The 15,701-nt window shown below is 32.5% G+C and overlaps 1 protein-coding gene and 1 pseudogene across 1 annotated transcript; one reads left to right on the top strand and one right to left on the bottom strand.

Annotated features, from left to right (window-relative positions):
- The first annotated feature begins 1,967 nt into the window (after positions 1-1,967).
- LOC102620133 (enoyl-[acyl-carrier-protein] reductase [NADH] 1, chloroplastic-like) lies at positions 1,968-15,648 on the top strand (annotated as a pseudogene).
- On the bottom strand, positions 7,208-10,871 carry LOC102628980 (fatty acyl-CoA reductase 2, chloroplastic-like). Its single transcript, XM_006492806.4, has 9 exons — positions 10,712-10,871; positions 10,243-10,346; positions 9,923-10,122; positions 9,377-9,477; positions 9,026-9,236; positions 8,780-8,941; positions 8,433-8,514; positions 7,772-8,154; positions 7,208-7,661 (listed from the first exon to the last, which is right to left on the bottom strand). Exons 1-9 carry the CDS (start codon positions 10,818-10,820, stop codon positions 7,439-7,441), a joined length of 1,575 nt encoding a protein of 524 aa, XP_006492869.1. The 5' UTR covers positions 10,821-10,871; the 3' UTR covers positions 7,208-7,438.
- Positions 15,649-15,701: the final 53 nt, after the last annotated feature.

The following is a 15,701-nucleotide window of genomic DNA, read 5'->3' as shown; positions in this document are numbered from 1 at the left end:
TTTGTGAAATCCTACAAGCCATGTTGTGAGGGCTTCTAGGAATACACCATGGGCGCCAAAAAGCCAAACACTCTGTTTGAAACACAGCTCAACAAACGAAACAACCTCTCTTCGACATTCCGAAAGTTGCCATGCAACTGTTAACGAACAATCATCAAACAACAAAACCGACTAATAAATAAAACTTTTTTTTGTTTCTTATGAGTAATGATAGACAACCTAAATTTTTTATTGATTCCAAGCGATGTTTCATTAATTGAGTGGTTAATAATTCTTTATAAGATCCAAGTGAATTAATTGTATTATCCATCTACCAATTGATGAATGCCACACTATTTAAAATAATTTTTTAGGATAAAAAAATTTAAAATGTGTAACACTACTCTTTATTTATACATGACAAGCTTGTTTTCACTTTTCATAAATATGATAATATTTTTAGAATGCAATGTATATGACATTTTGGTGGTATTTTACCCTAAAATCGTCGTCAAGAACAATCTTTGTCTACAAAAAATTTAATATCTCTCTATATTATTTCACCCAAATTTTAATATTTTTATTCAACAAAAATATCCCAAAATAATTTAAAAATCACATTCAATTCTAAAAAGCTTGTATTTTTCTTTAATATTTATCATAAAATTAGTCTTTTGAGTTTGAGTTTTTTTTTTATTTACTACAACTATATAGATAAAAATGGTGATATTATAAGTGCTAAATGTTTTTGATTTAGTATTTTTTTCTTATAAAAATTTATGAAGTATATTTAAATGTACATGTAACATATCATTTTTTTTGTGGGATTTATGTTGTTGATTGTTGATAAATGAGTTTAGTGTTAGAATGTAAGTTTCATATTGTAATTTAGACTTCTCAACTTCTAGATTTTTTGACAAGTCTCGAGTCGAGAAGTCTAGAATTTTAGTGAATGTAAAGTTAGAAGTTTTGAATTTAAAAAATATAGAATTTTACATCCAATCTCTTCGGTCATTTGCCGATTTTACAATAAAAAATTTAATAAAATATAATTATGTGAAAATGCCATACTTCTTGACTACTAGACAAGTCTAGAACAATATAAGTCTAGAAGTCTATAACTCAATTGGAAAATATTAAGTTGAATTAAATAAAAGGGTATTCGGGTAACTTCGCTTCAGATTCTATCATATTCGTAACATTTGAAGTAATGAATCATGTACTTGGCATTTAAGCATTATTGAATCATATCCGGTGCAGATCCCTCACAGTCGAAACTAATTTACACTTAACGCACACGTAATATAAACTTAAATTATTGAAACGAATTTACACTTAACACGCACGTAATATAAAATAAATTATTGAACCCAATATTTTCTCCCTTTCAAGTATCCATTTTCTAGCTGAAAATCTAGGCGTTACAGTGGGTGAGTGTTTGATATTTCTATGAATAATGTACGAAATTATATATCAATGATTTTTAAGATTTATTTGGGTTATTCTCTTTTGATATGCTATGCTTTCTGTGAAATGTGTTTGATTTTGATACGGTATTTTCTTTTTTCAATAATTCATACAGCATTATGTAGATTATCTCTTGCCAAATTTGATTGAATTAATGCTTGAGCATGATGTTGATTCAACGATGAAGATCAATCATTGTTCATATTGGAAGGTCTCTAACATTTTAATTTCTACTTAAGGCATTCACACACGCACATATATTGATTGATATAGTCATTTTCTAGTGCACATTCGCACGAAAATTTATACAGACATCTGCACCTGAAAATAAATTATGTATAATAGAGAGAGTCGGGGGAGTTGATCAGATGCATAGAGTCACGCAGCTTATAGTGCGAGCACGCAGCTTATAGTGCGAGCACGCACCTGATCTTCATTCTATATAGATGAAAAATATATTTGCCATACGCATTTATGTGATGAATTAGCGTAATGTTGTGTTGTTTACTTGCAGTGACAATTTCAACTGAATTTGAAGAATCTTTGTTGATTTAAGTTATTCAAAATGTCTGCGGCAACGCGTTCTTGCACTCAAGTGGCAACTATCAAGCCTTGCATTTCTTTTTCTACTAAAAATTTTATGTCAAGCAAAGCAACTTTCGCTACAAAGTATGAAAAGTCATCTCCTAAAAGGCTTGCAACTTGCTTCTCAACAACAAAGCAGTTGCACGGGAACTTCACATCAGGTCCTGTTAAATCTGTAAAGGTTGTTATAAGAGCTTAGATGAGGACAAGCCTTTATCAGGATTGCCTGTGGATTTGAGAGGTCGTACCGCTCTCTGTGTTCCCAATTGTCTTTGTGCTATATCATGCGTTCATGTTTGTCAGAGTCATGTTTCATTGTTGTGATTCTTTGCCTCTTGCACGTTCACTAGTTCCTATACCTTATATGTGCTAATCTTACTGGCCAATATCAAACATCTTACACTGAGACAATTGTTAGCAGGTAAACGAGCATTTATTGCTAGGGTTGCTGATGGCAATAGATACGGTTGGGCAATTGCAAAATCTCTTGCTGCTGCGGGTGTTGAAATTCCCATTGGTAAATGGGTGCCTGTATTTAAATAGTCAAACTGAATTGTCTAATGACAGGGTCCTCAAAATGGGCTATTCAGGTATAATCCATCGTTTATGTATATCTTACAAGCATATAATCAAGTGAATGATTATGTGATATCCATAAACTCTGATGTAAATTAACATCATTATTTAAGTGCAAAATAACGTGGGAGGCATGTAAACCATTTTTTGTAATGCTCGTTTGCTAATGGAATTGTGTATAATTTTGAATTTTGAGATGCCATATGCAATAATAATTCAATTGACCATGTAAATGGCGTACATTATTCTAAGGTTTTTATTATTTCCCTCTCCGTGTTGGGGGATCGATACTATTGGAAGACATTGGCTTTACCCGTATAGGGCCATTTGTGCCTCAAATCGATCTTGTTTTCCACAATAAGTACGTGGTTTGGAGTGTCCATGGACAAAACTCAACGGTGCAGATTGGAAATGATGTATTGTGCTTAAGGTTTGTGGATGGAGGAGTAAACCCTCGAACTTCCATTGTCATTGGCGGGCGTCAGCTGGAAAATAATCTGCTTCAGTTTGATTTAGCACACTTCAAGACTTGGCTTCGGCAACTCACTACTGTTCGAGCGAACCACTTGTTCCAACTTCAACCTTACATCTAATATTGCATAAGAATTTTAAGTGAGTGTCTATGCATACATACATACATACATACCAATTTGTTCTTTTCTTGGTGCACTTGATGAGTAAAATGGTCATGGCCATGGACCCATGATGTTTTAATGGTCAGACCAAATAATGCATTGTGTTAACTTGATCAATTTTATTGTTATGAGAATATATAAAAGCTATTTAAAGCATACACAAATGCTGTGAACTGTGGGGATAATGATATCTATGACTATGATCGTATCAAGTTGGGAGGCAAACCCAGAATTCATTTATATTCGTCTTATCCATATTGGTGATTTCAAAGATTTTATTAATATCTTTACTTTAAAAATTACAATTAATCGTGATAGGAACTACTGGGTCCTCCACATTTTTCCTAGCTAGTAGCTCGAAGTTTGGCAGCACATAGCTTAGATACGAAATTTATAATTAAATAAAAATAAACAGTAGAATTCCTCAATAACTTTCTTTTTTTCTTTTGCTTTTCTTTATGATATATGTTATCCAAATTTCTTCTTTTCAGCGCAAATCTGATCACAAATGTATAGGTGCAAGCAAGTGCTAGCTTTAAGCATATTTAAAATAAATAAAAATTAAAATTAAGAGTATTAATTATGAATTTATTATTTTTTTAAGAAATTGACTTCATGAATTTAAGTTCAAATAGGTCAGTTAGTGCTTTTGAATACTAAGAGTACAAGCAAATTGTATACGACATTAATGAGATTAAAAAAAAATACATAAAATGTAATTAATAAATAAATAATGTTACAGGACAAATGAGCTTGATTGGTCAAAGTCAAACTTAGACAGTCTAAGAATATCTTAGCCATTGCTGTATCCACCGTTGCCTTTGAGTCAGCTTTTAGTGTCGGGGGCAGATTTTTGAGTCCGCATCGTAGTAAACTTCTTCTTGACACTTTAGAAGCCTTAATGTGTGCTCAAAATTGGATTTGGGCTTCTACTTTTCGAGGTATAAAGTTATTTGAATTATATTTTAGTAGTATTTATTTGCTTAAAATGCTTTGAATTTTAATGTGTTATTTTTGTTGTAAGGTGGAGTTCCGGAGGATGAGATTTTTACTGGAGAGGAGGTAATTTCGGATGATGATGATGAGCCACAAGCGTCAACGAGTAGTATGACATGAACGTTTATTTATTTATTTGGAATTAGACATGAACTTTTTATTTATTTATTTTACATGAGAGTGTTTTGACTCTTTTATGAACTATTTTTTGAGTTGTTGAACATTTTAGGATTTTCATGTGTTGTATTGATAATTGGTGTCATAATTATGAACTTATGATATGTTGGATGTTATTTAGATTTATTGTGTTATTGATTTTTATATATATATATAGATTGAATGAGTTTAGGTTAGATTGTTAGAAGTTCGATGAATTTTTATTTATTATTTGTGCAAAATTTGTATTGTTAGTATGTTATAAGTTTGTATTTAACTATTTCTCTAATTTAAATTAGAATAGTCCCACCATTTAAGAATAATCACAAACCCGTATTATACCCTTGAAGATGTTCTGAATAATATATGCTCCAGATTTTCTATGTAATAATATTAATATGTGCCTATCAATAATTAATTAGATCAATTTGCGGTACTCTAGTAGTTAATTTAATTTCACGGTTTTGGTGTTACAATCAATTTGCGGTACTCTAGTTAATTGAATTTCATGGTTTTGGTGTTACAGACTCCGGGAATTTATGTTTGGACATACGTGTATGCCATCATGGCAAGATTTGCAAATGGTATCATTAAAATGAAAGATTTTTTTTTTTGAAATAATTGTTTGCGGGCTTAGAAGCCCGGAAGACAAAACCCGGACCCGGGACACGCCGGGCTCAAGCCCGGACCGAACATGCAAAAACCGGGTTTTGTCCGGATCCGGGTTTCAATTTTTGGCATCCGGTCCGATCCCGGGTTGCACCAAACCCGAACTAGACCCGGAGTTTTGCCAAGCCTACTTAGACTACACCTCAGCAATTGGGATACATCAGAGGTTTGCATGTCCCCTTTTCGCCATGATTGACATCTCCACCCCGCGGATTACTTATGTTGTAATTACATTAAATTAACATGTTAATCATTATTATCATTAATTCTTATTCTTTTGGACTGCCCATAAATTGTAAATGAGTCACAATCAAGTAGATCGTGCGATGACCATGTATCACCTTATTATTGATTAACATCTTACAATATTTTTAATAATTTGGTAAAATGTGATCTGCCACGCACAATAACATACATAATAACATACATTTAATCAAATTCAATACATAATTATGGTTAAGTATCCCCTCTAACGACCCTCTTCTCTTTTCCTCTCTTCACCCTTTCATCAATCCCTCCATAGCCCAAACATCGTTTAGACCAAAAGCATTACTTCTTCCGGTCACCAAAGATGCATCAAGTCTCCAATAACTCACTCAAATCAACCACCTCTAGAGTAAATGCATAACAATGAGGATTAATTAATAAAAAATATAGAAATTATCATTATTAATTTATTGGCATTTAGTTTACAAAAAAATTCTTAATTATACTCATATTTACTGTTTTGTGCAGGTAAAAAATAACAAACGCCATGCAGGTCCTCAAAATGGACTGTTCAGGTATAATTCATCGTTTATGTAGATCTTACAAGCACATGATCAAAGTGCATCAGAGAAGCGATATCCATAAACTCTTAATGTAAATTAACATCATTATTTTTAATTGCAGCAAAATAACGTGGGAGGCATATAAACCATTTTCTGTGATGCTCTTCTGCTAATATAATTGTGTATAATTTTGAATTTTGAGGCGCCATATATCTGCAATAATAATTCATTTGACCATATAAATGGCGTACATTATTCTAAGGTTTTTATTATTTCCCTCTCGGTGTTGGGGGATCAATATTATTGGGGTCATATAGGAACAAACATTTCTTTTGATCGTTACACACTGCCTCCCTATATTTCTTGGGTCCGCGTTTACGTTTCCACAGGTTGCTGTTCATTGACCTTCAAGATCAATTCCATAATTGAATAAGATGTCCTGTTCTTCCAAAGTTCCTATATAAACAGTTAACAAACAGCACGATGATTGACTAATTTGTAATTCCTTCCCCGTAGGAGATTGCTGAATCTGTAAAACAGCATTTTGGCAGCATTGATATCCTTGTCCATTCACTTGTAAATGGGCCCAAGGTTCAGCTCTTGGCTTTTTTGTCGTTTTTGTGCTGTTACTTTGAGTTTGCTATGCACCTCAACTGTAAGAAATCATGAACAGGTTAGCAAGCCTCTTTAGGAGACATCAAGGCACGGATACCTCCTTTGTTTCTTTACTCAAGTATTTCGTTCCAATAATGAATCCATGTACATTTCTTACTTAATCCTAATATTACATCTCCTCGTGATGATATCTGAAATGCAACAGCATGCTAGACTTTAAAGGTCATGATAAAATAAACCTCTGATCAAAGTATCTATGCAGATTCAGGAGCCACTTCACATATGGTGAACAATCCTGGTAAACTCGATACAATTACGTCTTATAAAGGTCGTGATAAAATAATTGTTGGCAACGGTCAAGGATTAAATATTTCTCAACGTTGGAAATATTTCCTTGAATACAAATCATGGCACTTTAAAATTGAAAGATGTACTTGTTGTTCCACAATTAAATGCAATCGCGCACAATAACATACATTTAATTAAATTCAATACATAATTTATGGTGAAGTATCTCCTCCAAGCCCTCTTCTCCTTCTCATCAATCCCTCTATAGCCCAAACATCAGTTAGACCAAAAGCATTGCATCTTCCGGTCACCAAAGATGCATCAAGTCTCCAATAACTCACTCAAATCAACCACCTCTAGACTAAATGCGTAACAATGAGGATTAATTCATCAAAAATTTATTGGCATTTATTAATTTATTTTTTTAATTGAAGGGCCTATTTTTCATTATTTCCCTTTAATAAAAATAAATTTTATAATATCGATTTATTATTAAAATCAAAATATTAATGTAAAGTAGTAACATGACTAAACATGATTCACATGGTCATTAAACAGCAGCTACTAGACATCTCCCATCAGGGGCGGAGCTAATAAATTCAGCTCTGAGAACATAGTTTTATTTTTTTAATATGGCCCCGTAAGTTTAATAATTTAGCAGTTTAACCCAATAATTAAATACACTTTTTTAACCTTTACTCCTTAAAGTTTACTTTTATAAAATTTTGGCCCCCCTGGAATTTTATTCCCAGCTCCCACCAATGTCTCCCCTCTCTTTTCCTTCATGACATTCCTCATTAAGCCAGGTACGTGAACATTTGTAATGTAATGCTTCCAGTCAATGCTCCCCATGTCAAATCCAAACTTTTTCTTCTCTTCTTCATTCATGATCTGCATTAGCCCCAGTGTGTTGCTGCAATCAAACCTGGCACATGGAGATCATGCATGAACACAAAATAATACTTTAGGCCAAAGAATAATTATAATAGAGTTATATATTGATGCAGTAACCTCAAATTAATTAGTTAATATTACCTTCCAGCATAAAATCCGTATGGAAGGTACACATTAGCGAACTCCTTTCTGCGTAAAATTTCATATTGTTTCTGAGCCAGCAGCTCGCCATTTGAAGATCCAATAATGCTTCGCTGCATGGCACCATCCAAAAGGTGAGCTGAAAAATCTTCCATGGAAGTGAAAAGCTTCATTAATGGAACACGGATTGGGCTTCCCATTGAGTCCAGAAAAGGCGAGGAATCGAAGTGTTCGTGAAGAAGGCTCAAAAGATATTTGGTAACTAATGGGTTTGTAACAGATGATGCAATTTGATAGACCTTGACTTCTGGTTTTTGTATGACCACTTGTCCATGCTTTGCGATGGCTGCCAACGTTGCGTTCACAACCATGTCGACTGGGATCTGTAGCAGCCAATATTTATGTTAAAATAATGAGCACTGATATTTGGATAACAAAATTGACAAAACACTAACAATCATGTGTAAATTTTTTTAACATTTTTCTAAAATATCACTAAGTGGTTAGGATAAATGTCAAATTTTATGCATATATATTAATTAATTAACTATCAATCATGTGCAAATTCCCTTCTATTTTGCTAAAATAAAACTTATATGAGTACAGAATCATGGTCCACCAATGAAAAAGCCATTTGAGTAAAATGGTTGATATTACTTACTACATCCAATATTCCACTAGGGACTCCTACAAACTCGTTTAGCTGCCCTCTTCCATAGTACAAAATCATAAGATCCAAGATCCTGTGAATCGAGAAGTAGGGTAGGGAGATAAGATATCTAAAATCTCATATACAAATAATGGAAAAATTAATTTTAGGTTTTCTTGTGTCATGTATCTATATTTACTCTTAATTCATTGGTTATTTGCACATGACAAGAATCTAAGATATATAAGAGTACACGTGATAATAGTTTACAGAAGAGAGTATATATACCAACAATTAATATTAAAAAATTTCTCTGAAACAATATATATATACATACAACAAAAGTTGATTTCCGATACCTATTTCCTTGTATCCAACCAGCGAATGGTTCTTTATAAGTGCTCTGAATCATACTAGGTCGAATGATCACAACCGGTATATTTTCTTTCAAGGTATCAATCATCATTTCGCCCATAGCCTTTGTGAAAACATATGTGACATCCCATCCATATTTTCTTGCCCTAATTAACAATTAGATGTTACATATACGAAGCAGCAACAAATCTAAACAAAGAAAATAATAAAGTGAAGGGGGATTTTATCACCTTTCTAAACCCAATTCCTTCATTTTCTTTCGAGCGTCTTCATCATTTTCAAGGGCTTTTTTGGATTTCATAGCCAACTCTATTTCTTTTTCAACGTCCAAATTTGGTTCAATTTTGGAGTTATTGAAGTTTAATTCCCTTGCTATCGTATCCCCCATGTAGAAGGGCTTTTCCATAATCCTTCCTTGTCTCTTTCCATCATTAACATATGCTGCAAATAATTTTGAAAGAAGGGTAACAACATTTTAGTCCTCGATTTCAGGCAAAAGCTTAAGGAAATCAAAATTGCAATTTTCTTTTCACATAGGTTCTTGCTGACTGCTGCGAACATTATAGGTTTTAGACACTTGCCTGTCGACATGTGCACAAAAACCTTAATCTTCTTGCACTTTTTCGCAAAATTCATGACATGGGAAGGTCCTCTTGTGTTTATATCGATAGCAATGTCATATCTGCAGTTTCAAATTAAACTACATGATGCCACTTATATTATGTATCTAAATAATTACGTGCAATATTTTTTAAAAATATATATTGTGTCGTTGCCCAGATTTCAAGATCAGTAGGAACAAATTTAATTTACTGTAAAAAAATTAGGTTTTTCTCAAGTATTTTTAAAAAAATTTAAATTTTAATGTATTCTTTAAAGAGATTTTGACAATGAAAATATACTTTTGAGCTTATTTGTTTATATATATTATTCAAAACCGATGGAAAGAAATCACAATTTTTATTGAGGACAAATAAACATTTTAACTGAAATTTAAAAAAGATTTTCTAAAAATTTTATGGATCTACCACTAGTTTGTTGAAGAGCTAGACTAGTTAGTTGATATCACTTTCTATTTGATATAAATATGATTAAATCAAGGTCATAAATGATTATAAGTTTATAACCTTTCGTGTAAGGTTGTATTAGCTGCAGAATTTATAATTACGTCGACTTCATTTGCGATCACTTTGGCCAAATCTCCTTCTAATCCAAGGTTACTTTCACTTATATTTCCTACCACAGGAACCAATTTATTTAACATGAAATCTTGGTAGCATTCCCCATAAGTTTGCTGAAGACACTTGAAAAGTTCCGCATTGATGACCTGAAAGTGCACAACCAAAAAAATAATAATAACAAAGAAATTAAAGATTTGGGACAAAATAGTAAAATCTAAAAAATTAGTGAATTAACAGTAATATTTAAAAGTCTATAACCAACATACTTCATCTTTTAATCTTTTCGATGCAGCTTCTTCACTTTCTGCCTTGATCAAAAGAAATATCTTACCCACCTCAGGCGCTGTTCGTAATATCTTCTCTATAAGAACTGAAAAAGAAAAAGAAAATTGAATAGTATAATAATATTAATACATTTCAAGGTTATAGCTCGTCGATTCCTACACTGTATGTTCTAAAATACTTTGTCTTAGAATGATTTTCATGTAATTTTATTTAGCTGGCCACTAAATTTGAATTTTAGAAAAGGTAGGGGGTTAAACAATTTCCAATTTTTTTAAAAAAATAATAAATATAATAAAACAAAAAGAGTGTGTTAAAGATAAAACTTAAAATATATATACCCTTTGTAAGAAGTCTTGTTGTCCTAGTAATAAAAAAGAATGTGCGCGCACACACACACACAAAATAAAACCAAAATAGTGTGTTAAAAATAAAACTTAAATGAAAATATACCCTTTGCGAGAAACCCTGTTGCCCCAGTAACAAAAAAGCTCTTCCCTACAAAAAATTTTTCAATACCAATACCGTATTGCTTTGGGTATTGGGCTGAATTTTTCGACATTTTCAAGTGAAGATGCAAAGATGGAGTTCTGCGTGTGAGGTTTTATAGAAAAAGGAGATGAGTGTATACGCAATCTTTTTAATACAATAAAAAAATGTAGTACCATAAAAATAATACATAAATGTTCACCAAATGTGTAAAAGTGTAATAAAACATTAAATATTATACTTACTTTGGATATATAGTTTGTATCTCGTGTCACAATTATTTATTGTCCTGTGTATTAATTAAATGCTCATGTATAATGCAATTCAATCAACAAATATTGCATCAATTTTACATCGGGTATCTCAATTATTATTATTATACATGCCTATACGTATTGTCAGTTCATGACTTCGTAGCTGCCAGTTTGTGACTTTGTAGCTGCTGGTTCGTGACTTTGTTGCCACACAGAGACGCACACAGATCTAATACTCTTTGCCCTAGATTAGGCAAATGAACCACAAAAAAATAATACTTAATTTCCTTCCCGTAAGGAAAATTATTATTTTTTTAATGGGGTATATATCTTTTGTTAACCTTTTTTTTAATATAGTGGGTCAATTTTATTTATTCCACATATGACATAATCTAAAATAATAAGGAAATTTTTTTTAATCATTTCACCATTCGTTTCTCTCTCTCGTCACCTCCTTTAAACGTCCAGTCCTCTTTCAATTAAACTCGATCAAAATTCTTTCCCTTTGTTTGTCTCATTAAAAAGTCACAATTACAAATCTAGAAATTTAAGGATAGTTTATATATATATTATTTCTTTTACATGTTATATTATTACCATATCATTCGAACATCTACATTCACATCAATTCAAACTTGCAGATGCAGAGAACTAGATAAGTTTGGTAATAAGCGAGGCGGACCCAGCCAGTTAGATTTGGAGGGGCTTAGTTCAAAAATTTTAATTCAATCATTCATAGAATTAGAGGAATTATTCCTCTTGGACGAAATGATAAAGGAGTTTCTGGAAAGACGTTTAGAAAAACTTTGTATAGGGGCTGTGGATACACTTCTTGATAATGGAATCCGTGGACAGCCAATGAGGGATGGTCATAATAAGATTTATAAGTCGTTTTCAGATGTAATTGAAGGAAAAGAGGGAAGATTTCGTGAGACTCTGCTTGGCAAACGGGTCGATTATTCGGGGCGGTCTGTCATTGTTGTGGGCCCCTCACTTTCATTACATCAATGTGGATTGCCTCGCGAAATCGCAATAGAGTTGATATGTGCTACACGTACTGGCCAATTTCAAACATCTTTCAATGACACAATTGTTAGCAGATAAACGAGCATTTATTGCTGCGATCGCTGATGACAATGGATACGGTTGGGCAATTGCAAAATCTCTCGCAGCTACGGGTGTTGAAATTCTCATTGGTACATAGGTGCCTCTATGTAAATAGTCAAACTTAATTCTCTTATGACAATAGACATGCTCGAGTTCTGCCAAAATTGTGTTTTCTAACTAACTATTTTTGCTTTATGCAGGCTGTTAACATTTTTTTAAAGCAGCCTGCGGCATGGGAAATTTGACGAATCACGCTTGTAATTACACAAATCTTTATTTTTGAATTACATGTTATCACATGAACTTAGGGTGCATTTGACACACTGTGTTATGCTATATTGTATTATTTTAATACAGGTGTATTATTGTATTGCATTAACATTGTATTATAATAATATTGTATAATGTTTGGTGCTACACTATACTGTATTAATTTTTAATTATACAAGATTTGGTGCTGCACAGTACTATATTAATTTTTTTGTGATTAATTTAAATTATATATTTAGAAAATATTACTTATTAGTACTTAGAAAAATACTAAATATAAAAGTCTTAAATTTTATAAATTTAACATTTAAATAAAAATATCATAATTATTCATAAAAATCGAAGCTTATAGCCTTAAGTTTTCGAAAATGTATTTTTCAATATTTTGTAAACATATAACCTATGAAGTAAAGATCGAAACAAATAATTTAATCAAATAATCTCTAAGTAATATAAAAACATAAATAAATAATTAAAATCTTCAAGATTAGTTGAAAAATCACCCTAGGATGATAGAATAAAAGTTTATATATACCACAAGATGATCACAAAATAATAAAGTGATACAATTGCTGTAACATATTCACTAATAAAATAGATTGTGTTAAATAATCTATTAATTGTTTATATTAGTAATTTTCATCTAATATTATTCAAATTTAAATATTTATTATTTGTTATATTAACTTATTAAAGATTAATCAATTTTATATATTAGTTATTATAATATAATTAAATAATATATTATTTAGTTATATTTTTAGTATAGTAAAAATTAAAATATAATATAATATTATTGAGTATTAAATTTTAAATCTATTAATTTATATTAAAAAATATATTATGCAAATAAAAATAAAATATTATATTATATTATATTAAAAAATTATATTTATTTATTATTATAACAAAGTTAGTTTAAGAGGGAAAAAATTAAGAAGGAAAAAAAAAAAGATGGCAAGCCGCATTAGCTAAACCCAACTATTATTGAGTAACGTTGGGTTTAGTTAATGCGCCAACTTGCTCCATTAGGGTGCATTGGTGCCCCAAACATGAGGTTGCATTGTATTCCCATGTAATGAGGGGTGCCAAACACCCCCATACTGTACTGCCTTGAGTCTATGTTCATTGGTATGTTGAATTTGATATTTCAGGTTACCAAATGGTTTGTTGATGGAAATTTCCAAAGTTTACCATCTGGATGCAGTTTATGATAATCCTGAGGATTTTCCTAAAAATGTAACGATACTTCTTATGATGGTTATGGGTGTTGCGACTATATTAGTTTACAAAAAAATTCTTGATTATACTCATATTTGCTGTTTTGTGCAGGTAAAAAATAACAAACGCCATGCATGTCCTCAAAAATGGACTGTTCAGGTATAATCCATCGTTTATGTAGATCTTATAAGCACATGATCAAAGTGCATCAGAGAAGCGATATCCATAAACTCTTAATGTAAATTAACATCATTATTTTTAAGGGCAGCAAAATAACGTGGGAGGCATGTAAACCATTTTCTGTGATGCTCTTCTGCTAATGGAATTGTGTATAATTTTGAATTTTGAGGCGCCATATATATGCAATAATAATTCATTTGACCATATAAATGGCGTACATTATTCTAAGGTTTTTATTATTTCCCTCTCGGTGTTGGGGGATCATATTATTGGGGTCATATAGGAACAAACATTTCTTTTGATCGTTACACACTGCCTCCCTATATTTCTTGGGTCCACATTTATGTTTCCACACGTTGCTGTTCATGGACCTTCATGATCAATTCCATAATTGAATAAGATGTCCTGTTCTTCCAAAGTTCCTATATAAACAATTAACAAACAGCACGATGATTGACTAATTTGTAATTGCGTCCCCGTAGGAGATTGCTGAATCTGTAAAACGGCATTTTGGCAGCATTGATACCCTTGTCCATTCACTTGTAAATGGGCCCAAGGTTCAGCTCTTGGCTTTTTTGTCGTTTTTGTGCTGTTACTTTGAGTTTGCTATGCACCTCAACTGTAAGAAATCATGAACAGGTTAGCAAGCCTCCTCCGGAGACATCAAGGCACGGATACCTCGGATCTCTCTCTGCATCGACTACCTCCTTTGTTTCTTTACTCAAGCATTTCGTTCCAATAATGAATCCAGGCACATTTCTTACTTACTCCTAATATTACATCTCCTCGTGATGCTATCTGAAATGCAACCGCATGCTAGACATTAAACTGGCTGTTGTAACTTACAGGTGGTGCTTCAATTTCTCTAACGTACATGGGTTCTGAAAGCTTCATTCCAGGGTATGCTGCTTTTAACGCCATTTGCTTTCATGATCAAGTTTCTCATTGTCTGATTTTCCCCTCCGGAACATTTTTTTGTTCAGATGTGGTGGAGGTATGAGCTTAGCAAGAAGTGCTCTGGAGAGTGATACGCGTACAAGTACTATTTGAGTAGCATACTTAAAGATCTGTTTCTCTTTCGACAGATGTTTCTTATGAATATATCGTATCTATGAAATGTCTTTCCTTGATTAGGTGCTGGCTCTCGAAGCTGGAAGGAAACATAAAATTAGAGTCAACACAATATCTACAGGTTAACAATTACCTCTCACCAATGAAATATAATCTCACTAAACTGGTCCATGTTAGCTTTGTTGAGCTGCTTCATTTCAACAATTGATTGTAGTGATTTGAGTTTTTCTTATGTAAGGGTTCCTATAATGCTATTTTACCAAACATAACAGTGTCATTCCTTACATTTTTTAGCCATGCCAAAAGCAATTGGTTTTATTGATATGATGATTGATTACTCACTGGAAAATGCATCCTTACAGAAAGAGATGTCGGCAGGCGAGTCATCAAATAACTGAAGCTCTCTATTTGCAACTGGTTGTATATCGAAATAGCATTTTAACCTATAATGGAACAGAGGAGGTGGGGAATGCCGCAGCTTTCCTAGCATCGTCTTTGGCTTCAGCAATCACTGGCGCTCTTATTTATGTCCACAATGGTCTAGATGCAATGGGAGATGGAGCTGAAAGCCTCACATTTTAGGACCTTCACATTCCCTAAGTAGAGCCAGATGTTAATGATCATCAATTTAATTGTCATGCAGATATCAGTGATAAATTTTATTTGGCACAAATGACGTTGTTTGCTCTTCTTATTAACCGCTTCAGCTGCATATCACAAAGCTCATTTGACGTCTGCCGGGATTGAAGACTAATCCATACATCATTTGAGACGAGACCTTTTGTCATTATCCGTTCTTTTTATATCATTTAGGAGTTGAAAAAGTCAATAGGATTTTGACAATACACGAC

Source organism: Citrus sinensis, chromosome 6 (genome assembly GCF_022201045.2).
Source record: "Citrus sinensis cultivar Valencia sweet orange chromosome 6, DVS_A1.0, whole genome shotgun sequence".
Classification (NCBI taxonomy): Eukaryota; Viridiplantae; Streptophyta; class Magnoliopsida; order Sapindales; family Rutaceae; genus Citrus; species Citrus sinensis.
This window is presented reverse-complemented; position numbering and strand designations above follow the sequence as displayed.